General features: G+C 39.2%; 1 protein-coding gene across 2 annotated transcripts in view; it reads right to left on the reverse strand.

Annotated features, from left to right (window-relative positions):
- The window catches only part of sdk1a (sidekick cell adhesion molecule 1a), a 355129-nt gene that overhangs the window by 104001 nt on the left and 223902 nt on the right, over positions 1 to 27226 (reverse strand). For both annotated transcript variants that reach the window (XM_048192576.1, XM_048192584.1), the window contains exons 6-9: positions 11358 to 11469; positions 10546 to 10736; positions 3985 to 4068; positions 2172 to 2366 (exon numbers count right to left, since the gene is read on the reverse strand). In XM_048192576.1, the coding sequence (XP_048048533.1) occupies positions 2172 to 2366; positions 3985 to 4068; positions 10546 to 10736; positions 11358 to 11469 (582 nt within the window). The remainder of the gene's footprint in view (positions 1 to 2171; positions 2367 to 3984; positions 4069 to 10545; positions 10737 to 11357; positions 11470 to 27226) is intronic.

The following is a 27226-nucleotide window of genomic DNA, read 5'->3' on the forward strand; positions in this document are numbered from 1 at the left end:
AGTCTCATTCAGCTAAAAGTCTTGCATCGAATTCATTTGACCAAAGCTAGACTTCATAAATTGTTCCCACAAACAGAAGACTCTTGTACCAGATGCTCCTTCTCTCCCGCTGATCACACTCATACATTCTTTAGCTGCCCAAAACTGGCCTCATTTTGGGCTTCTTTTTTTGACTTCATGTCTAGGGCTCTGCAAGTTTCTTTATCCCCATGTCCTATAGTTGCCATCTTCGGTGTGTCTCACTTGTCATCTATCACAAGGCAGAAAGCAGAGGTTATTGCCTTTGCTTCTCTTATAGCTAGAAGGTGCATCTTGTTGCATTGGAAGTGCCCAACCCCACCCCCAACTACCTCTTGGTTAAAGGATCTGATGTCATTCCTTTCTCTCGAAAAATTGAAATATACTTCTCGGGGCTCAACTGATAAATTTTATAAAACTTGGAACCCTATTCTAAATCTTTATGACTCAAAGTCCTCACTAGATTCCAACTAATTATATAAATCTTGGATGTGCATTCATGGATTTTTGAATCGGTATACGTGTGCATTGTTTTGGATACATAACTGTATGAATATGCTTCTTTATACTATTTCCAATTTATACTTTTTTTTTTCTTCTCTTTTGTATATATGCATCTTATTGGTATAATTGTATACAAAGATTGTTGATATTTTCTAATCCTCCTGGGGGGGGGGGGCTATTTTTATTTATTTATTCTTATTATTTTCCTTGTCTCTTTCCTCATTTAGTTATATGTGGGAAAGAAATGTGTAAAAAGGAAAAAAAAAGTGCAGACAATGTTTTCTCTTTTATGATTGCTTGTCTTTCATTTTGTCTGTATAATAAAAATTGTGGATAAAAAAAAAAGTATCACCTTAACTATAAAGATAACTTTCACAATAAATATATTAACGTCCACACCAGCAGACGATGGAATGGCTTCAGAACACTTGGAATATAGTGCACGGAAGCTTTATGGTGCTTTTTAATGTTTTTGTGCCTTTTGTGGGGCTTAACAATAACACAGAACAGGACACGTACAATATTGGATTTGGATCGGTCACACCCAGGCAAAAATGGCAGTATCGGAGCCAATACCCGATCTGAGTATCGGATCAGCACATCCCTACTTGAACTGCATATCCTGACACAATGTTCCACACTTAAAAATCAGAGGTGGTATGTCATTGAAAATCAGCATGCTCTGATGTTTTGTATGATGACCCCATCTCTCTGGGGAGATAAAGGCCTGGTGAGTGATTACTAACATTCATCCACTGTACTTGTCCTTGATCACTTTTGCATGAAACAGATCTATACAGGAATAATAAAGCCTGCAGCAGAACTAACACAGCTTTGATTGAATCATCGGTCAATAAGCGAGTCTAGATATGCACAATCAATATGCAAGAAGAATGCAAGATCTTCAGCCATTCAGAGCAGCATTTTTTTACTTAAAACTTTTTTAGGGCTGAAATGAATAGCTTATCTGAACGAAAGGCTCCTTATTCCACATTTTTAAAACATTTTATATTTATTTATTTTTACTCTAAAGTTTGTTATTAGTGAATGTCTCATGCTCCAAAACATATTTTTCTACATTTTTCTGACTCTGAACATTGTAAGGACTTTGTAAAACTTAAAAAATAAAAAATGAAATACTGTTCTTTTTAATGAACAAGCTCCATTCCCCAAAATATTCTGCACAATCACAGACAATCGAATGATTCAAAGGTCAATGCGGCTGGAAGTTAAAATCATTACGGCAATCTACATGCAATAAATATGTGCAGCTGGGGCTGTGGTAATTATCTGTGTGATGAGAGCGCTCCTCTGAGGGGGTCTTAATGTCCTCGTGTAGAGATCAGGGCAGTGCCCTGACAAACACTACGATGTAATCAACTCCAGACAGGCCTCTCCACAGGGAGCTGCTGCATCTCTTACAGAAAGGAGTGAGAATCACATGTCCGTAGATTAGGAACAACACATCTGTCACGCCGGGGAACTGCTGTACAACAGCTGAGAGAAGGTGCACTTTGCAACTGGTCACATCTAATACCCTTGGCAACATCTCAATTGTTTGTGTGTCAATAATTACTAACAGCGAGTCTGGAAAATGTGCGATAAAGAATGCATGACGCCCCCCTGCCCGGCCTCGGGGTCAGACTTACTCGTGACGTCCAGATAAGTGTGGACCTGAGCTTCTCCAGCCGAGTTCCTGGCGAAGCACTGGAAGATTCCGGCATCGCTGGGCTGTACCTTCCTGACCTGAAGGCCCATGCTGGAGATGACCTTGTAGCGAGGGTTGCTGAGTTTACTGAGGGGCACGGCATCTTTATACCACTCCAGCTTGGGCATGGGCACCCCTGTGAGTTAAAAACACAACATGAGGGGTCACGATGAAGGTCAGATGTCAGTTGGGTTCAGAAAGTTGAAATTAAATTATAAATGTAACTTGGAAATTAAATATTTTATAGAAAAAAGTAAAAAAAAATAGAAAAAATTATTTAGTCATGAAATGTAGATATATAGATGGATGGACGGATGGATGGACGGATGGATGGATGGATGGACGGAATATTGTCTGAGACAGCACTATATTGTATAAACTTCCCAGTTTCAATGAATCCATTTTGCTAACTCGAAATCACACTAGGTTTATCCCCATTCTTCTCTTCGGAAGCGAAGGCTTGTGCAGTATGAAGCCACACACTGGTCTAAACACTCTTTATTGTACATACTCAAAGGTCTAATTTTGAAAATGCTGGATGCTCCTTTTGTAGGATATAAAAAAGATGATGAAGTGTCAAGTGAAAATGAGATGATCTGAGGCCTTAAGCCTCCAAACAGTTTCAGCTAGCACTCTTCTAAGAATATTCAGGCAGCTTGGAAAAGTGCACTCTCGGGGGGGGATGATTTAAGTAACGGCTGAAAGAGCTAACAGAGAAAATCATCACTCGCTGTGGCTCTCGTCTGCATCAAGAGAAGGCCACCAGATTGTATTATTCAAACTCATTTAGCACTTTTCGCCTGTGGTTAACGGCTGTATCAAGCTCCACTCGGCACCAAAACAGCTGCAGACTTTGCCGTGCAAATTTTCCGAGACGTATCAAAAGAGCGAGGGGCTCTGGGCATGTGTTATAGTCTTTTCCTTGATCCTTTTGAGCTGGAGACTTCTGATTCTGCTCTGGAGAGATATAACTTCTCAAAACAAAAGGATTCCTTTCAATCCAGCCACATAAAAAAGTGAGAACGGTCCCAGAAGCAGCACATAAGAGAAGTAATGGATTGATTCCACTTTCTGCTCTTGAGGATACAGCAGGGTGACTCGCTTGTTTTTATTTCTCGCAGCCCATCTGATGCTGAGGGATCATTTTTACCCTTCGCTGAAATTGCAGCTGAGCCGAAACTGAACCTCGACGGACAAATATCATAAGTACGGTTATAACAGTTGAGCCGACTTTCCATTTCAGCACTATTAGAAAGCTAGAGAATATTTCTGGCAGAAAACCAATACCATTTCATTGGCCATTTTTCCACGCTATAATGATAATGGTTTAAGCCCCTTCCCATCAACACCTCATATCTCACAGCTAATCGTAAACTCTTCGCCACTCGTCCGAAAGGCTGCCATTTGTCTTCGATGAAGGGATGCTGGCATCCCCTAAATGTGCAGATTTTATAAATCACCCCCAAAGAGAGCAGGCACAGCCTTTGGGGTTGGTTAATAGACCCGCACGGTGTTCCTGGGAGTTCATTCATGACTGTGGGTGGTAGTGCAAAGAATGCAATGTGAAAATTGCTATAAATACCTTTACGTAACTAAGATTACTGACTACAAAAGCTCCGAGTGCTCGATGAAGCGCGTGGATCTGAGAGGGGCTGAAGTGTTTTGTATGTCTATTGTGTGTAAAGCATATTGGAGAGTATACTTTTAAATCAATCCAGCCCCCTCGGTTTAAGTTTCGCACGTAAAGCACTCACCTCGAGCTTGGCACTGGATATCCACACTTTTGTCCACCTCTCCCATCATCTTCCTCCTGGGCTCAGCGGTGAAATAGGGCGCCTCTGCAAAAGCAAATAAGCTTATTTGAGAACACTGACATTTCTCAACTGAATACAAAAGAATGACGTTTTCGAGGTATTGTAAGTCGTAAATGGAATAATCAGAAATAATCGAGTGATTCCGCCAGTGGAATTCAATGTATTTTCCCCCCCAAAAAATTGTATTTTTGTTGAGCGCAGATGGGCGTGGGGCAAATTTATTCCCTTTTCTGTAGCAACTGAATGTTTACTGGAGCAAAAGTAATGAATTCATAAACATTGTCAAGATTGAAATGCTCAGCTTCTGTGCTTAATGTAGTCACGTGTCTTCAGCAGTCAGACATGTGGAAGGGTCGCATTAAGACTGAGAGCACTGGTGGGCATGTTTCATTCACTTCATTCACTTAATGCACAACGTCCTCTACTGTAATGTTTGGACTTCCTGCAGAGGCACAGATGGCCACTGAAACTTCACAATGCTGCAGTTTTACATTATAGATTTCATGCTTATAAAACATATGTTATGTGTTTGTAATGAGGAAAATCTGCTATTTATTACATTCATATTATAATGTAAACAGGTCTGTGTGAATGTTGTTTTGTTTTAAAGGAACAGTTCACCCATAAAATATAATTCTGTCATCATTTACTCACTTCCATGTTGTTACAAATCTTCAGTAGAAAACAAAAGGAGATATCAGTCAGAATGTTCATGTAGCACTTTTACACATGTAGTCCATACAAGTCTTCTAAATTCATATCACTCTCAGAAAAATGTACAAACAATGTACCCTTAGTGATACAACAGCTTGTCACTAGGGCAGTACCCTTAAAGGGACAAATTTTTATTTTTTTATCCCTTAAAGTTTCATTGAAGTAGCTTAAGGATACTTATTACTACTCTAAGGTACTAATATATACTTTTTAGGCATAAATATGGTACAAAGTTGTCCTGTTAAAGGATTAGTCCACTTTTAAATACACTTTTCCTGATAATTTACTCACCCCCATGTCATCCAAGATGTTCATGTCTTTCTTTCGTCAGTTGAAAAGAAATGAAGGTTTTTGAGGAAAACATTCCAGGATTTTTCTCCTTACAGTGGATTTCAATGGCTACCAACAGATTGAAGGTCAAAATTACAGTTTCAGTGCAGCTTCAAGGGCTTTAAACGATATCAGATGAGTAATAAGGGTCTTATCTAGCGAATCGATCGGTCATTTTTGAAAAAAATACAACCGTTTATGCTTTATAAACAAAATATCGCATTGAACATACTTTCTGCTTCTGCATTCTTCATAACGCTTACGCTGAATGTCCTACGCCTTCCTTATTCCACTTACGGAACGAACGCGACGGCAGTTTCGTTTTTTTCTGTAACTTGAAAAGGGAAGGCGTTTTCTTTTCGACTGACGAAAAAAAGACATGAACATCTTGGATGACTTGGGGGTGAGTAAATTTATCAGGAAAAGTGTATTTAAAAGTGGACTAATCCTTTAAGTTTACTTATCTTATCAAAAAGATACGCACTCCAAACCACTGATTCGAAAAAAAAAGATTTGTAAAGCTTTGAATCTTCATGAAGCAGTGTTTTGAAATCGCCCATCACTAGATATTGTTGAAAAGTCACTATTTTGTTTTTTGGTGCACAAAAAGTATTCTCATCACTTCATAACATTAAGGTTGAACCACTGTAGTCACACGTAGACACAGTTTTGAATATGTTTTTAGTAGCTTTCTGGCCATCTGAAAGTGTTAATTATCTTGCTGTCAATGGAGGCCTCACTGAGCCATCGGATTTTATCAAAAATATCTTAATTTGTGTTCTGAAGATGAACGAAGGTCTTACGGGTGTGGAACGACATGAGGGTGAGTAATAAATGACAGAATTTTCATTTTTTTGTGAACTAACCCATTGAAAATTAAATGAAATAACATTGATTTGGAGTGACATGAAGAGAAAATAAAATTTTCATGTTTGGATAAATTATTCCTTTAATCAGTTATTTAGATGCTTTAATCATGAAAATCGGGGCGAGAAAGCACATTCATTGATTTATTTTCTATGAGCTATTTCAAACAGTAGATCTCTTTAATAGTTTTACAAGAAATGAATCTCTTGTAATGTGCAGCTTAAGAGAGACATTATTGTAGAGATTTACGCTTGAGAGACATAACTGTGATGCGTGTTTCCTGAGAAAAACTCGCAGACCATCAAAAATCTGAAGTGCATTTTTTATACAAATAAGCAGATGAATAAATGCATACTTAGAGATCTTGAATATAATTCAGACACCCAAACAGTCACTAAGCTCCTGACTTATGTGCAGCGCCACACTGACAGCCAACATTCATCAATTCACATCCACTCAGTCTTGCCTAGTGTAATATATTCCTCCTGTTACGGATTCGTCTGTCTATACATATGTATTGGACTTCACATGGAGCTGGGAACACCTGTCAGCTGGACTCTCAAATGGACACCGATGTGAAGTGAAGAGAAGGCATAAATATTTAACATACTGTTTAGCTCAATGGGTTTCCTTATATAACTGTACAGAGAAGCAGTGCTGCTTGTACTCAGTATGTGTTAAATATATGCAAAAACAGGACAAACGGTTGAATTCAGCCTGACACCTGCATTAATCACAGAAAGCGTAAAGCGAAATCATTTAGGAACAGCTAATAAAGAAATTGAGAATCTTGTTGTACGCTGCTGTCTTTCGCTAATAGACGAAGACAAATTTGGGCAATGAATTAATCTTTAGCAAGACACATAGTTCACAAGTGATACAGTACACTACAGTAGGCCTTACAGTTACACTTTAGACATTCTACTAGTAACTTGTAAACTGCATGTCAACTAACTATTAGTAGAGTATTAGTAGACTGTAGTAGACACTTAGTAGACTGTTAGGGTTCTGGTAAGTAGAATAATTTGACGTAATTGCAAAAGTACTCAGTAGAATGTCTGTTGGGGCGCATCAAAATAAAGTGTTAGCAGATATTAAGCAGGCAGTCTACTAATACTCTAATGAGAGTTAGTTAACATGTAATTGCAAAGTTATTTAGTAGAATGTCTAAAGTGGACCATCTAAATAAAGTGTTACCGGCCTTACACTTGCAGTTAAAGGGTTTGTTCACCCAAAAATAATTAATTGCTCACCCTCATGTCGTTCTACACCCGTAAGACCTTCGTTCATCTTCAGAACACAAATTAAGATATTTTTAATGAAATCCAATGGCTCAGTGAGGCTTGCATAGCCAGCAATGGTACTGAACCTCTCAAGATCCAGAAAGGTACTCAAAACATATTTTAAAACAGTTCATGTGAGTTCAGTGGTTCAATCTTAACATTATAAAGTGACGAGAATATGTTTTGTAAAACACTGCTTCATGAAGCTTTACGAATCTTTTATTTTGAATCAGTGATTCGGAGTGCCAAAGTCACGTGATTTCAGCAGTTTGGCAGTTTGATACGTGATCCGAACCACTGATTCTTCGAAGCAGTGTTTTGAAATCTGTCATCATTAGATATTGTTGAAAAGTCATTATTTAGTTTTTTTGCAGCACAAAAATATTCTCGTCGCTTTATAATATTAGGGTTGAACCACTGTACTCACATGAACTGCTTTAAATATATCTTTAGTACCTTTTTTGGATCTTGAGAGGTTCAGTGACATTGCTGTCAATGCAGGCCTCACTGAGCCATCGGATTTCATCAAAAATATCTTAATTTGTGTTCTGAAGATGAATGAAGGTCTTACGGGTGTAGAACGACATGAGGGTGAGTAATAAATGACATTATTTTCATTTTTGGGTGAACTAACCCTTTAAACTACACCATAAAAAATATTTGTCAGGTAACCTAAATAATGTGCTTAGTGTAGTAATATCAAAATGTGTTCAAGAATATTATTTATTAATTACATTATTATAAAATCATTATATGAATATTTTATAAATATATATTATATGTTACTATTATTATTATTATTATTATAGACACATTAATTATATTAAATAAGGAATTACTGTTATTATAAGCCTGTTCTTTATTGTTTTGTACAAGTTATTATTATACAATAGAATATTATTTAGGAACAGATAATTAATAATAATAATTAATTATTTATTTATTATCATTAATAATAATAATAGCTTTTTTTCTATACTACTACTACTAATAATAACAACAACACTAATGATGATAATAGTACATACAGTGGGTACGGAAAGTATTCAGACCCCCTTGAATTTTTCACTGTTTGTTATATTGCAGCCATTTGCTAAAATCATTTAAGTTCATTTTATTTCCTCATTAATGTACACACAGCACCCCATATTGACAGAAAAACACAGAATTGTTGACATTTTTGCAGATTTATTAAAAAAGAAAAACTGAAATATCACATGGTCCTAAGTATTCAGACCCTTTGCTGTGACACTCATATATTTAACTCAGGTGCTGTCCATTTCTTCTGATCATCCTTGAGATGGTTCTACACCTTCATTTGAGTCCAGCTGTGTTTGATTACTGATTGGACTTGATTAGGAAAGCCACACACCTGTCTATATAAGACCTTACAGCTCACAGTGCATGTCAGAGCAAATGAGAATCATGAGGTCAAAGGAACTGCCTGAAGAGCTCAGAGACAGAATTGTGGCAAGGCACAGATCTGGCCAAGGTTACAAAAAAAAAATTTCTGCTGCACTTAAGGTTCCTAAGAGCACAGTGGCCTCCATAATCCTTAAATGGAAGACGTTTGGGACGACCAGAACCCTTCCTAGAGCTGGCCGTCCGGTCAAACTGAGCTATCGGGGAGAAGAGCCTTGGTGAGAGAGGTAAAGAAGAACCCAAAGATCACTGTGGCTGAGCTCCAGAGATACAGTCGGGAGATGGGAGAAAGTTGTAGAAAGTCAACCATCACTGCAGCCCTCCACCAGTCGGGGCTTTATGGCAGAGTGGCCCGACAGAAGCCTCTCCTCAGTGCCAGACAAGTGAAAGCCTGCATGGAGTTTGCTAAAAAATACCTGAAGGACTCCAAGATGGTGAGAAATAAGATTCTCTGGTCTGATGAGACCAAGATAGAACTTTTTGGCCTTAATTCTAAGCGGTATGTGTGGAGAAAACCAGGCACTGCTCATCACCTGTCCAATACAGTCCCAACATTGAAGCATGGTGGTGGCAGCATCATGCTGTGGGGGTGTTTTTCAGCTGCAGGGACAGGACGACTGGTTGCAATCAAGGGAAAGATGAATGCGGCCAAGTACAGGGATATCCTGGACGAAAACCTTCTCCAGAGTGCTCAGGACCTCAGACTGGGCAGAAGGTTTCCCTTCCAACAAGACAATGACCCTAAGCACACAGCTAAAATAACGAAGGAGTGGCTTCACAACAACTCTGTGACTGTTCTTGAATGGCCCAGCCAGAGCCCTGACTTAAACCCAATTGAGCATCTCTGGAGAGACCTAAAAATGGCTGTCCACCAACGTTTACCATCCAACCTGACAGAACTGGAGAGGATCTGCAAGGAGGAATGGCAGAGGATCCCCAAATCCAGGTGTGAAAAACTTGTTGCATCTTTCCCAAAAAGACTCATGGCTGTATTAGATCAAAAGGGTGCTTCTACTAAATACTGAGCAAAGGGTCTGAATACTTAGGACCATGTGATATTTCAGTTTTTCTTTTTTAATAAATCTGCAAAAATGTCAACAATTCTGTGTTTTTCTGTCAATATGGGGTGCTGTGTGTACATTAATGAGGAAAAAAAATGAACTTAAATGATTTTAGCAAAAGGCTGCAATATAACAAAGAGTGAAAAATTTAAGGGGGTCTGAATACTTTCCGTACCCACTGTAGTATAAAATGCTAATAATATTAAATATTAGACCACTTTTATTCAAACATTATGCTATCTGACTAAAATAGATCAAATCATTTTACATCAAATGAGGTATAAATGGCTCCTCAAGGTACTAATCTATTCCATTAACTTAACATCATATTCATGTTACACAAAGATGTTAGCAGATGCAGCTTTCTTTTTTATATATAATGCATTGAACTGTCCTAAAGATATGATAACTCCAAGATTTATCTCTTTACACACCACTATTTCAAAAGAGACTACAAATTATGTGCACTTTGTATTTTTTAAGTAAATCAAATGACTTGGAAATAGGTCTGATGGCACTTCAGCGGTGTGTATTCAGGATGATCCTAATGTGTAGTATTACCTGGTGATATTCTCATAGAGCACTGTGACCGATAGCTGTAATGCCTGAGGCTCTCCTAAAAGCTCTTAGCTCAGCTAATACAGTGTGTAATTTGAGGTTTTATGCGCAGTAATGTAGTGCTATACCTATCAGAGGGCTTTGCTGTTCATCACTCCCCACTGAGTGGAACCATTAAGACGGTGGATTTTTTCTGCAGGCGTACAGCTGTGAAAGCATTGTGTCGGAGAGAAGAAATGGCGCTTTTATTGGACGAGGTGCTTTACCTGTGATGGAGAGGAAGGCTCTGGCCTCCGCTGGCTTCACACTGCTGTCCAAAAGTGAGGCTTCGCACACGTACATGCCCACATCGGCACTGGTTGGGTTGGTGATGGTCAAGCGTCGGCCAAAGGAGCCCACACCGCTCGCCACTTCCACGCCGTTTCTTCGCCACACCAAATTGAGCTTATCTACCGGACTGTGGAGAACAACAGTGCAAAAATTGTGACTTAGAAGCAATAGCAGAACCATATTTTTTTCTGGCATGCACTTCCATTTAAAGAAATGAATACTTATATTCAGCAAGTGCACATTTAATTGCTCAAAAGTGACAGTAAAGGCATTTATAATGTTACAAAATTTAAAAAAAAAATCCATTAAAGAATCCTGAAGAAAATGTGTCAGCACAACTGTTTTGAACATTGATAATAATAATGAATGTTTCTTGAGCAGCAAATCATCATATCAGAATGATTTCTGAAGGATCATGTGACACTGAAGACTGGAGTAATGATGCTGAAAATTCAGCTTTGCCATCACAGGAATAAATTACATTTTAAAATATTATTTTGAGAAAACTTTCAAAAACTTCTTACAACTTTAAAATCTTACATGTATCCTGTTGATCCCTGATGTTTCCGGAAAACACATTCAATGCACTGTAAGTGTTACTGTAGCAACTATTATAATAATGGCTTTGAAACGAAGGTTAAATGGAGAAAGTGTAAATATTGATCGTTGTGAAACTGTCAGAGGTAAATGAGTATCAAATGAACTGCGTGCTGCTGGGAACAGTGTGTGTCCATATAGCCGTACTCACCGCGCATTAGCTACACACTCCAGCGTAGCCTCGCTGACCCCGGCCACCACCGTAGTGTTTCGGGGTGAGATTACAATCACTGGAGCCACAGGGTCCGCTGGGGCCTCTGAATCTAACCAGGAGAGAAGGTTAAAAAAAAGAGTACATCAGTACATCTACAGTACATCTGATTCTACAATGTTTTTTTCCCTCCTGAAAAAAAAAAAAAACAACTTAAACCAGTCTAAGGTAGTTTGCTGGTCTTTCAGACTGGCCAAGTTGATTTAGCTGGTTTGGATGGTCCAAAAGTACCCCAAATCCCCGCAAAACCATCAAAACAAACAAGCTTAAACAGTTTGACCAGGCTAGGCAGGTTTAAGCAGTTCTTTTCTTTCAGCAAGGATCTAAAACGCATGCGTGTTTAAATTGTAATGATCAATTATGTCCCAAATTTGAATGTATTAAGTTAATAATATAAAACAACAGATTTCACGTTAAAGTGGGGTCTATACTAAATCAGCCATGGTATTATCACTCAGAAAAAGACAAAAGACAGAGAGTTGAGCTCTTTATGTTTTATGCTTGCCTGACACAGAATACTTTGAATAATTAATCTTTTGGCAGTAGTCCTGTAACACGCTCCAAACGGTGGGATTCCTCCCCACCCCCTTCTCCGGCTGTTATGCGAAATCATTCTTGCATGAAAATATGCTTTTTACATTTTTAAAATGACCCAAGCACATTTCTCATCTAATAGTGAAAAATTAAATACTGCCTATTAAATCAGCCTCATTCTTTCCAGGGGAAAATTACAGAATATCTAAAATATTGAAATCTTATGATAATGAGGATTTAAATAACTAAGTCGAATGCTAGAATCAAGCCTTTGATGTCGAATTTGACGAAATGCATGAAGGAGCTGTTGAACTCAAAAATTGGAACTTGTCAGTAACTTCATGCGATACTGCAGAAGTCCTAAAAGGGACGGGCCGCTCCAATTACAGATAGCATCTGATGCGACTTATTAAATATGTCGAGGAGCGTACAGAGGTCATAAGCACATATTCAGGATGGAGGGAACCAAATGTAATAGTTTAATTGAAAAATTGGCCAAGCTTTAATCTGAATATTGTCAGTGACCTTTAATATCCACAAAAAGAATATTAAAGGTCACTGCTAAAGATTGCATTTGGCTTTATGATTTATGTTTGTACTTTGGGCTAAAATTCCAGCAAATATTACAATATTGCAGGGCTGAAGTATTTCTTGACAGAAAAGACAAACTTCTCTATGCTGCATAAACACCATGTGGACTGAACCAAATGTTTCAATGAGACGGAAACATTGAAAACGTCTATAAATGATTTAAAGTTCCTTATAATTCTCACAAATCATAAATGGAATGCTTATTTAAGCTAAATCTCGAACTCACTGTAAATAGGAATGTGTTTCCTATAACAAAGTCTCCAGCGGGCTTTCGTGTTGGTAAGAGCCGAGACTGAAACAGATTGCGTGGGGGGTATGGGCCTCCCTCCCTCCCTCCCTCTGTATTTGCAGATGGGGCAACTCTTTGCAATACATTAAGATATTATTGGAAGACTCATATTTGTTTTTAGAGCAGCAAGAGCAAAAATCCTGCAGTGTTATCATATGTGAGGTATGAAGTGTGTTTCAGGGGATCATCCGGTTGCCTACTTCTGCTTCAATGGATAAGTTGCCTCACCTGTGGCCATGGGAGGCAATAATCGTACTAAATTCATCAGGGATGCGGTAAACAGCCCAATTCCCTCTTTTTACCACATGATCACCATTGGACAAATGAGCCAGACATCAGTTTCTATTTTAAAGAGTTTTGGTTTCTTCAACTTCATCCTTTACCTACAGTATGTAAATCTTATTAGTTTATGAATTTTAGATTATGTCATCTCATTTTCACTATATGATTGTCATCTCCTCTGATTTTTGTTGTCCACAGAGCTGGAAATGCCATTTCATTGAATTCTAGCAGTTTCCATCGAGTTTTTGTGCTATTTTGTTATCAACAAAGCAAATATGTGAACATTTTTTTTCGAAATTTGCTGTCTCCAGGATGTTTCCATCCAGTTAGTTTTTTTCTGATAAAATGGTGTGCGTAGTGACGTCATGCATTGTCGCATAAGTTTTGTTATATTGCTAAAAAAATCTGCCCTTGAGCCATTCCCAGACATAAATTTGCGTATATTGCAAATTCGTATCTTTTGCATCCCATTTGTAAAATGTATGTAATAAGACAATTGAAATTCGCCAGAAGCAAACAGCGTATTTTCATATATAATGTTATTAAATAGAAAATATAAGAAGACTATGGCGAAGTGTTACGGTGCTTTAACGTGAGCAGCACACAAACGCGCGGACGCTGCATGTATAGGCTAATTATATCATGTGACACTACAGTTTTTTGTGTTAAAGCCCCTTTTCTAGCCAAAAAGTGTTTCCAAACTCATTTTTGCGTCATTTGAACTATCAATATAGATTTTATGCACTAAAAATTTACGGAAAAAGATTGTGTCGATATTTGAGAAATTTTATCGACAAATGGCATTTCCATCAGCTATATCGCTAAACAACACAAGTGCTAAACCTTTTTTTACAGAAAAAAAAAAAAATCCTCGAATGGAAACCTGGCTATAGGTGAACAGAACTATGTGTTAATATGTCACTAATGGTTTTACAGACACATGTAAGCTAGTGCATAAAAATTAGATAAAGATAAAACAAGATAGATATAATGTTCTCCATTGGTGTGGGTTTGAACTTGGTTTTCTGAGATATCTTACCATGTGATCCACGGTACTTCTTGTTCGCTGTCCGGCAGCAAAGGCAAAAAATTAAAAAAAGACAAATACCAGCCAAAACAGTGAATTTACAGTATGCATGTACTGTATAGTATGATTCAGTATGATTCACATAAGTAGGGAATGTTATGGCATCAAAAAGGCCTAACCCCAAAAACACAGACTGGTCAACAGGAATGTTGTTCCAGGATCTAGGAACATTTCCTTCTTATGCAAATCATATTAAACCTATATGTGGGTGTTTCTTCAACTATGGGCAATTTTGGTCATATGGCACACTCTCTTTATATTAATTTTCATAAAAATCTTCACTACATTGTCATTTACACCACATCTTAAATGACGTAATGAAATTCTTCTTATTCTGTGATGGAAATTATGCTGGTGGAAGTCAATTTTTAACATTTCTGGAATAAAATAAAACAACTTCTTTGTCTTTTTAAGGCTAATTTCATAAGCTAGCATTTCATGTATACTGAATACACTCAAAATATTATTTTCAACCTTTTTTTAAATTTTTTATTTATTTATTTTTTTTACATAATTTACCAAAAATACAGCTTGCCAATGGTGATTAAATCTAACGATCGCTTAGCTCGGATCACGTAAAACCGTAAAAATTATTATTATTGTTATACTTTGTTCTCAAATTGTTAATGTTAACAAAATCAGCATTGCGTGACTATTGACGCTTTTCCACTGCACGGTACGGTTCGGTACGGCTCACTTTGGCTCACTTTTTGGCGCTTTTCCACTGCACGGTACGGCTCACTTTGGCTCACTTTTTGGCGCTTTTCCACTGTATGGTACGGTTCGGTACGGCTCACTTTTTGGCACTTTTCCACTGCACAGTACGGTTTGGTACGGCTCACTTTGGCTCACTTTTTGGCGCTTTTCCACTGCACGGCAACGGTTCGGTACGGCTCACTTTTTGGCGCTTTTCCACTGCACGGTACGGTTCGGTACGGCTCACTTTTTGGCGCTTTTCCACTGTATGGTACGGTTCGGTACGGCTCACTTTTTGGCACTTTTCCACTGCACAGTACGGTTTGGTACGGCTCACTTTGGCTCACTTTTTGGCGCTTTTCCACTGTATGGTACGGTTCGGTACGGCTCACTTTTTGGCACTTTTCCACTGCACAGTACGGTTTGGTACGGCTCACTTTGGCTCACTTTTTGGCGCTTTTCCACTGCACGGCACGGTTCGGTACGGCTCACTTTTTGGCGCTTTTCCACTGCACGGTACGGTTCGGTACGGCTCACTTTTTGGCGCTTTTCCACTGTATGGTACGGTTCGGTACGGCTCACTTTTTGGCACTTTTCCACTGCACAGTACGGTTCGGTACGGCTCACTTTGGCTCACTTTTTGGCGCTTTTCCACTGCACGGTACGGTTCGGTACGGCTCACTTTTGGCGCTTTTCCACTGCACGGTACGGTTCGGTACGGCTCACTTTGGCTCACTTTTTGGCGCTTTTCCACTGCACGGTACGGCTCACTTTGGCTCACTTTTTGGCGCTTTTCCACTGCACGGTACGGTTCGGTACGGCTCACTTTTTGGCGCTTTTCCACTGCACGGTACGGTTCGGTACGGCTCACTTTTTGGCGCTTTTCCACTGTATGGTACGGTTCGGTACGGCTCACTTTTTGGCGCTTTTCCACTGCACGGTACGGCTCACTTTGGCTCACTTTTTGGCGCTTTTCCACTGCACGGTACGGTTCGGTACGGCTCACTTTGGCTCACTTTTTGGCGCTTTTCCACTGCACGGTACGGCTCACTTTGGCTCACTTTTTGGCGCTTTTCCACTGTATGGTACGGTTCGGTACGGCTCACTTTTGGCACTTTTCCACTGCACAGTACGGTTTGGTACGGCTCACTTTGGCTCACTTTTTGGCGCTTTTCCACTGCACGGCACGGTTCGGTACGGCTCACTTTTTGGCGCTTTTCCACTGCACGGTACGGTTCGGTACGGCTCACTTTTTGGCGCTTTTCCACTGTATGGTACGGCTCACTTTGGCTCACTTTTTGGCGCTTTTCCACTGCACGGTACGGTTCGGTACGGCTCACTTTTTGGCGCTTTTCCACTGCACGGTACGGTTCGGTACGGCTCACTTTTTGGCGCTTTTCCACTGTATGGTACGGTTCGGTACGGCTCACTTTTTGGCGCTTTTCCACTGCACGGTACGGTTCGGTACGGCTCACTTTTTGCCGCTTTTCCACTGCACAGTACGGTTCGGTACGGCTCACTTTGGCTCACTTTTTGGCGCTTTTCCACTGCACGGTACGGCTCACTTTGGCTCACTTTTTGGCGCTTTTCCACTGTATGGTACGGTTCGGTACGGCTCACTTTTTGGCGCTTTTCCACTGCACGGTACGGTTCGGTACGGCTCACTTTTTGGCGCTTTTCCACTGCACGGTACGGTTCGGTACGGCTCACTTTTTGGCGCTTTTCCACTGTATGGTACGGTTCGGTACGGCTCACTTTTTGGCGCTTTTCCACTGCACGGTACGGTTCGGTACGGCTCACTTTTTGGCGCTTTTCCACTGCACTGTACGGTTCGGTACGGCTCACTTTTGGCGCTTTTCCACTGCACGGTACGGTTCGGTACGGCTCACTTTTTGGCGCTTTTCCACTGTGCAGTACGGTTCGGTACGGCTCACTTTGGCTCACTTTTTGGCGCTTTTCCACTGCACGGTACGGTTCGGTACGGCTCACTTTTTGGCGCTTTTCCACTGCACGGTACGGTTTGGTACGGCTCACTTTGGCTCACTTTTTGGCGCTTTTCCACTGCACGGTATGGTTCGGTACGGCTCACTTTTTGGCGCTTTTCCACTGCACGGTACGGTTCGGTACGGCTCACTTTGGCTCACTTTTTGGCACTTTTCCACTGCATGGGACGGCTCGGTACAGAACGGTACGGCTCGCTTAAATAGTACCACCTCGGTGGAGGTTCCAAGCGTGCCATACCGATACTAAATGTGACGTTTCATGGTCAGTAGACGAGGTGCAGACTCGTTGGTAGATGTCTATAATCCCACTGCAGTGGACAAGCAAAACCAAAAGTAAAGCGAGCAGTGCCGTACCGAGTTGTGCTGAGCCAAGTAGGTCCACGCAGGTCCACGCAGTGGAAAAGTGCCATATGTGTATTTAGTATGTATTAGCGTTACCTGTAGATTTCAATTTCTGTAGCCACTCCGCAGTCCAAAGTCTTTTGCTTTTGACTATGGGTGAATCTCCAGTTGGGGGAATCTCCTGCAGCATCCTCACATGCCATATAGTCTACTAGCTGGTACTCCTTCTTTATGTAAACAGATGTGACGTAATGAGACAAAGACGAACGGCTGCATGCTCATATTTCCCGTGAAAACCTACCAGTACCATTTGAATTAGAAAACATTGTTACAAGCTAACCATTGTGAATCGGGCTAAGGTAAGGAGATAGTTTGGCTGGTTATGTACTTGCAGTTTTAATGTGACCATATGTGTGACATATATGGGGTTAATGTGACATAATCTAATAAACAGAAAAAGTTGAAATCTTTTGGTTTTAATTAAAATCTACTTCTAGAACATGGATAAGTGGCCAAATTTGAAGAAACACCCATATACGGTATAGACAGACTATGTAATTACTAAAATGTGAATATGAGATCATAATATATTCAAAACAAGATTAAAAAGGTTCACACTGCATAATGACAGTCTATATGCGTTTCTATACTTGGTCCTGTTTTTACAGCAGCACAGCAACCCTGAGACGCAAATAGAGATAATGTACAAGTACATGACCTACAGTTAATTGCAGTTGAGATGTGGAGGAACATGCCAGAACAGCTTTTTCAAGGCTGGAAAGAATTGGGCAGAGACGATAAATAGCAGAAGAGGGGTGAAGACGTCCTTGTTTTCCTCCCCTAAATCTGTCGTCGCCTTAATTTACACAATGCCTAATGAATTCCTATGAAGCGTAAAAAGGTGATCTGATACCACACTACACACACCACACACACACACACACAAACAATAGAAAGAAAGGAGAACAGCTGGCAGATTGACAGGCAAAAAAGACACTAAATCTATAAAATATTCAGTGATTCAGGGACTGGGGAAACTTCAAGGCACATGTAGGAGTTTCTTCAGAAGGTATTGTCACACAAACAGGGCCAGATGAGCGAGCCGGGCATCCACAGAACACAGCCGAGAAAATATAAGGAAATATGTGCATTTGTAGATAATGCCTAAGAGAAAAATATCTGCTTTGTTGTTGCACGGCAGGTTTAGCATGGACGACGAACGTAGCGTGTCGGCGTAAAAGAAGAAGATGGAGGCAAACAGCAGCGATCCACCAGCACGCTGAGGACAGACGTGTGATTTCTAGCAGTGCTCGTGACTCTGAACGACTGGCACCTGGGAATAGGAAGCCTGACTGACATCAGGGACCATCAGGGTCTATAAAATGAACCAGATTAGATGGGAGGCTTATTCTCATGCTTGTTCCATAATTTATACTCAGTGGGGGTATTTTTCTTTATAAATATTACAAATAACGGAAGACAACATTTCGAATTCGGTCGTGCCCTATGACAGATGCAGTCCCAAAAAAGAAACATTCCCAAACAATAGCAACGGAATCGCTCTGACCTCATCCACACCTTACGCTGACAGCTGATGTGTGACTTCTGATTTGAAGTGCTGTTTCCAGCCTGCTAGTTCTGTGTTAAGGTGAACTGCTGGCAGGTGTTAGCTGGTGAATAAAGACAGAGCTGCGGCTATTCCAGTGCTTGTCAATAGCACACAGTGGGGTTTGGTTCCTCACGGACTTGTTCTGCTTGTGTTCTGTCACTTGTTTGCCAGGTAAGGAGGGGGTGATGGGACCACTCCGTTAGTCCGGGTTGTCCCTGAGGCCCTGAAGGCAGAAGCTGGCTCTCAGGTCCTATTTAGACAGACTCCACATAAATGGATTTGAACAGGATTGGTGTCCCAGATTGCTCTGCGTGTGTGAGGGCTTGATCCATATTCATTGTTAGTTTGTTTGGCATCTCTTCACGAGCAGACCCTGTTGTGGTCTTCACTCCCTCTTTCTCACATCTAACCCCGCAGGCAACATGCTAACTCATTCAATGTGGTCTGTCAAAACGGGAACGGGATTAATGGGACAGTTCAGCAAAAAAAGAAAAAGAAAGAAAGAAGAAGAAAAAAAAGTACTCATTCTCATGTAGTTACATATACTGTACATACACATATACAGTTTTTTTTCTTTGGAAAGTCAACTCAACCTCATCTTTTCCATATAAAATTGTTTATTACCTCAAGCTCCAAAAAAGTGATCCATATGGCTTAAGTGCTGTATTCCAACATCAAAATAAGTTATTATTATTAACAAAAACTAAAATGAAAACTAAACTAAAACATTTTGGTTACCTGAAATAAAAATAATAAAATCTATCATAATTGACAAAAACTAAAATAAATGTTCATGATGCCAAAACTAAAATAAATAAATAAATAAATAAAAATAATAATACTTTTTCGGTTTTGAAGTCACAGTTCAAACAAAACAGTTTTTTAATTTTTTTCATTTTTTAAACGGTGGTTTATTGAACAAATAGTCTGTAGATAAATAAAGTCAATATTGCTGCAACTGGCAGCAACACACACTGAAGTTTTGGGGATGATATTTTGGATGCAAAATACATTATATTATATATATATTTTAGAATAAGTTTAGAATCCCATTTTAATACGCTCCGTCTATTTGACGCGCATGCACATCGACACTCACTAGACTCACTTGCTGTCAGGATAATCAAAAATGCGAAATGGAAATACTTCTTTACATTTCCAGGTAAGTATACAACCATAAGATATAAGCTGTATGCAAAGAAAAATGCATTGCAAACGCATCAAACAACAATTTTTGGTACAAATGTGTGTACTGTTATACCCCCAGCCACTAATTAATTCAAGTTTTATATATATGGTGCATAAACAACCATTGTATTTTACAACCTGCCTTGATTAAACATGAAAAAGCCACTAAATAGTAATCCTTCAAAAGGCATACACCAATAAACAAAGTGAAAACAAACAAGAACTCAACTAAACTGAAAAGAAACAAACTAAAGATAAACTAGAATAACAGAAGAATAGAGTAATTTAAAGATGCAAAACTATAATAACCCTGAAAAGAATGATTTGTTTATGACTCGCTGGTTTGGAAATATGTTAATGAATAAATGACAAAATATTCAAAACTATCAAAACTATCCCTTTAAAGAGCTGTTTCTCACTAAAAATGCTGTGAGTTGTCTTTGATAACACCACAATACCAATTCAAGCCTCTGAGCTAGTCACACCTGCAAACAGCCATGGAATCCCGAGTTAGATGTTCTTAATGTGACGGATTTTCCAAGCGTCTGTTCTGCCAAACCACGGATCTGCCTGTTAGAACGGAGGTTGCGCAGGATGAGAATGAATGGTCTACATTGTTGTTCTGAAGTGATGGCCCCTTAAATCTAAGAGCTGGTGTGGAGGTAGAGGTTTTTTAAAGGGACTTTGTTACCAGCTCTCTGAAATTGTGTTCAGGTAGCACATGGTAGGTGTGGGATGTGGCATAATTAGCCTGAGCGAAACCCTGTTCTCTTTGAGTCTCACATTTCAGACATGCACTTTTATTGTTCCCCCAACTGGGAGGCAGAACTTCAAAGTAATGGACCTGAAAGTCTTCTCTTAGAAACACCGGTGACTACAGCTCACCTCAGCTTCTTTCTGAGTCTAACATGGCAAAAGAACATTTGATCATTATTTGTCAGGATGCATAAAACTCTCATTGTTTTTTTTTGACAATATCTGTTCAAATTTATACAGTAAAAAACATTATATTTTGCCTTCAGGATATCATGGGAAAAAATATTAATCTGAGAAGCAAACCCATGCAACTTATGGCTAACACCTATTTAGCAGCAGTTCCTTAATATGTACTTTAAGCTCAAGCACAAATTTTCAGCTATTTATTATTTAAAATAGCTGATTTCTTTATCAATTCTGGTCTAGTGTGGAAATGAATGTACATATCATTTAACCATTTGGTCCATCTATTCAATGTGGATAACTTTGCAATAAAGAAGAGAAAGTTTATTTCTCTGGGGTCAAATGAAACACTTTCATCTTATAAAAGCACACCCTGTTCACTAAGCTATCAAAGGAGCTGTCAATCAACAGGTTTCCACCGGGCATTCAAGATGAATTGGACAAAGCTGCAAATGGGCAATATACCCCAGGTCTGGTGTGACCTACACAGAAGACTTTCATTAAATAAATCATAGGGATATTCTCCTTTTGTGTTCTTCTCTTTCACTTTAATGGATCTCTACTGCCAAGCAGACCCCACTCAACTCGAATTTGAGATTCTAGTGTGACAGACGAGGTGTAAAAAGCTAGATGCATTGTTAAGGCTTTTGTCGCCCACGTACGGTACTGCATTAGCTCAGGCCAGAAAACAATAGATGGAGTGCGGATAACTCTTTAAAAATGGAGACCCTCAAATAGCTTTCCTTCAGTCACAGAGCCACAGGGTTTCTGCCATCTCTGATAGCACTCGAGCTGCTTAGCATTCTCTCCCCGCAAGCTCATCTTATCGATTGACACTTGCATTTCTTTGTAATGCAGACGAATGAACAATAAATACAGCCATACACAATCCAGGCTGTTTGGATCTTATTCCGAGTCCCAAATATCCCTATCAAAGCAACTGATCTCATCCCACGTGACCCACAGTTCAGACAGGTGAGTGATTTCCCACTTCTCAGTGAAAGAATGGTGAAATAAAATAAGGACGATGGGCCCCAGAAATTCAGCTCTGGAGTTGACACAAGGTGACCTTTTCAATGCTCCATGTCAATCAAGTTGAAAGACAACCAGAGATCTGGTGCTAAACTTTAAAGAAGCTTGGTATTTTCACCTGGAAGAAGGGCATGACCGGATGTCTCGAGACGGAGCAGAGCGAGAGGACACGTGTGACACTCTGGAGGACCAAGGAGGTCTATAATACCTGGAGAAAACTAGCCTACGTTATCAACAGTAAAAACGGATGGCTGGATGGATGGATGGTCTTCCCACCATGCAAAACGAACTTCATGCTAGTGACCAGCAATGCCAAAAAAATGAGATTTTCAGGCCCTAGTCAAATTTTGAATGACCGTCAATGGAGTAAGATGCTTTTGCCTGCAGAGTGTCTAGTTTGGGAACCTAACAAGGACATTCTACACCAACCAAACTGTGACCCCTTGGGCATTTCACAAGGCAGAAGGGTCTGAGCGAGCAGCACGGGGCAGTGCATCAGACAGGGCGAGCAGACACCAGTGATACGCAGCAAGACAATAGTTTCTGGCGTGTCTCAACAGTAATTCACTTCATTACAGCACTCGATCCGAGAGAGAGTGAACTCGCCAGGTGTAAATAAGCATCTAATTGGATAGTAAAATAATTCCCAGTCACTGAGCATGTTAATAAAAGCAGGTGAGGACACTTTTTTCCAATTAATGATTTAATTATGCTGTTGCAGTGGGAACGTACGACACTGCTGGGGTCAGGAGTACTAGTTTAAAGCCCTGCAGAGATGAAGCGTCTCCTTTCTGATCAAAGGCTAGTTAAAGTAAAAGTGCCTTCTTGTCTTCTTACTTCAGACTTTTGCTGAATAAATGTTTTGAATTGGCAGCTGGCCCTGCCAAATTAATGTGTGCTTGTCCATTTATCCAGAGAGCGGTCTTGTAATTCAAGATGTGCTAGAATGTCTGTGAAATAATGAGGACACCAACTGCTTTTGCACAAATTAATTAGTGTACAGCGATGCGTATGAACAACAGAGAGCAAGTTTCAGGTTAGAAAAACAGCCTGAACCGTTTCAAATAAAATGCTTGTCCAGTAATCACCCAGAGAATAGACTTCTCCTTCAATGATTCAGATGGGTCGACAGCGTGCACAGCTGTAGCTCAAAAGCGTTTTTCTCCTTTCTTTTCCCTCATCTCATTAATATCTCATTCCTCTTATGCCCAGACTGGGTATTCAAACATCTGTGGCTCAAATAAGTATAAATAAATCAGACATCTTCCAAGGTGCAACAGCACAAAACAGTCATTCTATTAAACATACAGAGATTTTCCTGCATTGAAAATATTTTTTCGGACGCAAAAATGAATCTTTGCCCCGCCAAAAAGATTTACTCGATTATTTAATGTGCCGATAGCTGGCGTTCTGCAGTACCGGTACCCTTTCATATCCAGCTTCTCTAAAATGTTCCCATGAACATGTTTTTGCTGCGTTGAGCAATGTAGCCAATCACAGACATATCTGTTGAGCAAGTGAACGCAATGGCCAATCAGATGTGTTTAAGTTAGTCAGCATCCACTCAACACCATTTAAAAGGGTTGAGTTTTTGTTCAGCACGAGCTCTGCATGCTCTTGAATCCTTTCATTACAACCAACAATGTATAAACATAATTCATTGCAGAGCATAGACAGCTTCATTGATTATACCGAGAGTTTTCGCAAAAAAGCTTTGTGTACCTCGCATTGTAATTGACAGCTTCAGTGATTATAATGGCAACGATCTTTGCTCGCTTTCTGTATATAATATTTTTCATGCGGCTAACTACACATTGCAAAGTTTCTGGATTGACAGCCATATTTAAATGCGCGAATACAGTTGACAGTGATAACCATAGCAATGGATGGGGGGAAAAAAAACTGGGGAAAAAAATCTGGCACTGTATGTCAAATGATCTCTGCTTTAAGTCTTGAAGTGTAAATGCAAAATAATAGACCTGCCACTTTTCCTGTGTAATATGTTACCATGTTGTTCATTTCATTACTAACTTTTCAAATCAATCAGGGACTTTTTACATATAAATTTACAGATTTTTAGATATAAAATAGCACTTTGTTTTATGATCTGTCCAGACAGTGATTTTTTATGTCATGAATAAATAGGATAAGTTGATATTACAAACCGTTTCTTTGCATTTATTTTGGATTTATTGTCAGCCCTGGGCTTTCACTTCACATGGGTAGAGTACTTCATGAACGTGTTCGTTCACAATCACCGGAGACATAAGGTCGCAAACAATTAGAAACGATGATAATCAGATGCGGGTAATCTACTTACAACACAGGCACCTCCTCCTATAGTAAATCACATTACATGATTTATTTAAATACTCTCCTCCAATAACTTCTTGAAAAAATTCTTCCCTTCTTCTTGAAGGGAAACTTCTACAAATGCATTTGCAATAAGATCAGTCGCAAAAATAACCGTCCACACCTCCTTTTAATCACACATTTTTCACTGCGTGTGATTGAAATGTTTTAATGCCAAAAAACTTGTGCTAAATCTTGCCCTAAATCTGTGGTATCAGTCTAAAACTGTATTGTTCTTTTGTCCAGTACCATGTCAGTACATAAATAAATATTGTTATAAATACCTGAAATATAAATGCAATATTGTGAAAAAAAAGGATATATAATTGTATCAGCACAGTCAAATCTTACAGACCTGTTTGGTGGATCTATAATATATTATCAATAACATAAATCATGTAAGATGAAGAAGATCTAATTTAAAAACATTGTTATTTCAGCTAAAAACATATTCTGAACCGAAGCTAAGAACTGACTTCATCCCAATTACATTGGTTTCACAATAGCAGGTTTTGAGAAAATGATTTTAGTGTCTTGCCCTCATGCTTCTAGACACTTCAAATGAAGGCTCACTAAAACCGACTGCGGCATCATTGATAAGGAAAGTCACGCACTACAAAAAACAGAATGAATGAGACTAGTAAACGTCTTGAATCTGAATCCACACTGCCGGAAGGGGAGAGCTCAGGATCTGTCGGAGATGCCGACTGCCTGATCTGAGTGCTGCAGGCAATCACACAGGCTTAAATGTTACACTCCCTCAACACCAATCTCCAGTGTCAGAGGTTCCTCCTGTACTCACCTCACCAGGGAGATCATTACGGAGTTCCATCTCCCAGCAAAATTACATGGCCGGCGACTGAGTCGACTGGGTTGGAAATTAAGTTGCACAAGTACTGTGGAGTGAGGTGCAGTAGAATGGGGGAATAATACAATATGGATCCTCCATGGCTCCTGACCTCTGGCTTTTCGCCTATGAAAATGTCTTATCTCTGTCTGGAGAAATCCCAAAGTTGTCTAAAAATCCAAAGCAGACAACTAACTTAATAGAAGTCTATACCAAAGCCCTGACTGATGTTATCGTTAGCAAGATCGTATGAGACAGTGCATTCTCTTCAAACAAAATACTCATTAAAGCTGCAGTGTAATTTTCTCATTATAAAACACTTTTTATTTAATATAATATATTTTATGCTCACAAAGGCTGAATTTATTCGATCAAAAATAAAGACAGTAATATTGTGAAAATTAATTACATTTTACATAACTGTTTTATATTTTAAATGTAATTTATTCCTGTGATGTATAATTCAGCATAATTACTCCAGTCTTCATTGTCACATTAGAACATTAGAAATCATTTGAATAATATTTGACACAAAAGAAAGATTTCCTTTTATTATCAATCTTAAAATCAGTTGTGCTGCCTAATTATTATGAATAGAAAGTTCAAAAGAACAGCTATTATTTTAAATAGAAATCTAAATCTAACAATGTAAAAGTATTTATTGTCAAATGTAATTGGTGAAAAAAAAAAAAAAAAAAAAAAAAAAAATATATATATATATATATATATATATATATATATAATATATATATATATATATATATTTAAAAAAAAAAAGTTATTGACCCCAAACTTTTGAACAGCAGTGTTGTATAATACACCACCATTCCTTCTATAATACACCATTTGTGAGAGCAGCAGAGACGGATGCAGATCTGAGTCCGCCCGGAATCCCACTCTTTCCTGAACTGTTGCTGCGAGGGGGAATTTCTCCTCAGCCGGGGAGTGAAAATCAGGATTTGAGCACACTTGCTCTCTGAGAGGTTAATGATCCAGCAGTCAAGGGGCTCCTCCCTTGAGACAGAGCGAGAGATTAGCACTCTGCAGTCGGGCTCAGGAAGAGTGTGGTCTGGGGTTTAGTGATGATGAAGGCTACCCGTTACATTCACAGCCCACTTGTGGATAGACACACACAATGGTGGGACATCGGCGCACTTCCTGCCTAACTGCTGACTGCACGGCTGTCATCCCTGAGGGGGTCGTCAATGGCAAAACACACACTGGTGTCGCCTTCCGGTCATACAGCACATGAGAAAGGGTAAATAGTGGGGAAAAAGAAAGCCAGTCATTTCTCGACCCATTTTATGACTGCACGGCAAAATGAAAGTCAGGGAAAATGAGTTTCTCTTTGCTTTCTCTTCAAAGCGATCCCCAGCTCCCTCCAGGTAAATTAAAAAAGAGGGACTGCTGTTTGTCAGGAAAATACTCCTACTTTTAAAACTATTTAAATGTAAAATGGATTTTAAAAGCCAGATATAGCATTTCCGCAGAGGATACTTTTTAAAAGTGGAAAAAAAGTATCATCGCATTCCATTTTTGGACTTTAGGATATGTACAATGTTAATTCAATGGTATACTTTGAAGTACACCGGAGAACCATGTAAATGCCACTATACATGCAGTGATAAGGGAGTAAATAACTACCATTTTTCAGAATACATCAGTTCAGCTGTTTTCAGAACTGTGTAGCTTTCCAACCAATAATCTACTTTTTGATATGTAGTGACAAATAGGGCTGCAACAAATGATTATTTTGATAATCGATTAATCTATCGATTATTAGAACGATTAATTGACTAATCATTGATTATTGCACTGGCTAATCAGTAAGCTTTGTTCGATTATTCTACTTTAGCAATTAGTTAAAATATTGAGTTATACTGTACTTTAACTAGTAAATAAAACAAGGAAATCACTTCAGCTTTTAAAAGTGTATTTTTAATCATTTTCAAGCCAAATTAATAGACCAATATCCTTCAGGTTAAAAAAATATAATGTAATTATGTGGGGTTTTTTTG

The sequence above is a fragment of the Megalobrama amblycephala genome, linkage group LG1, assembly GCF_018812025.1.
Source record: "Megalobrama amblycephala isolate DHTTF-2021 linkage group LG1, ASM1881202v1, whole genome shotgun sequence".
In the NCBI taxonomy this organism is placed as follows: domain Eukaryota; kingdom Metazoa; phylum Chordata; class Actinopteri; order Cypriniformes; family Xenocyprididae; genus Megalobrama; species Megalobrama amblycephala.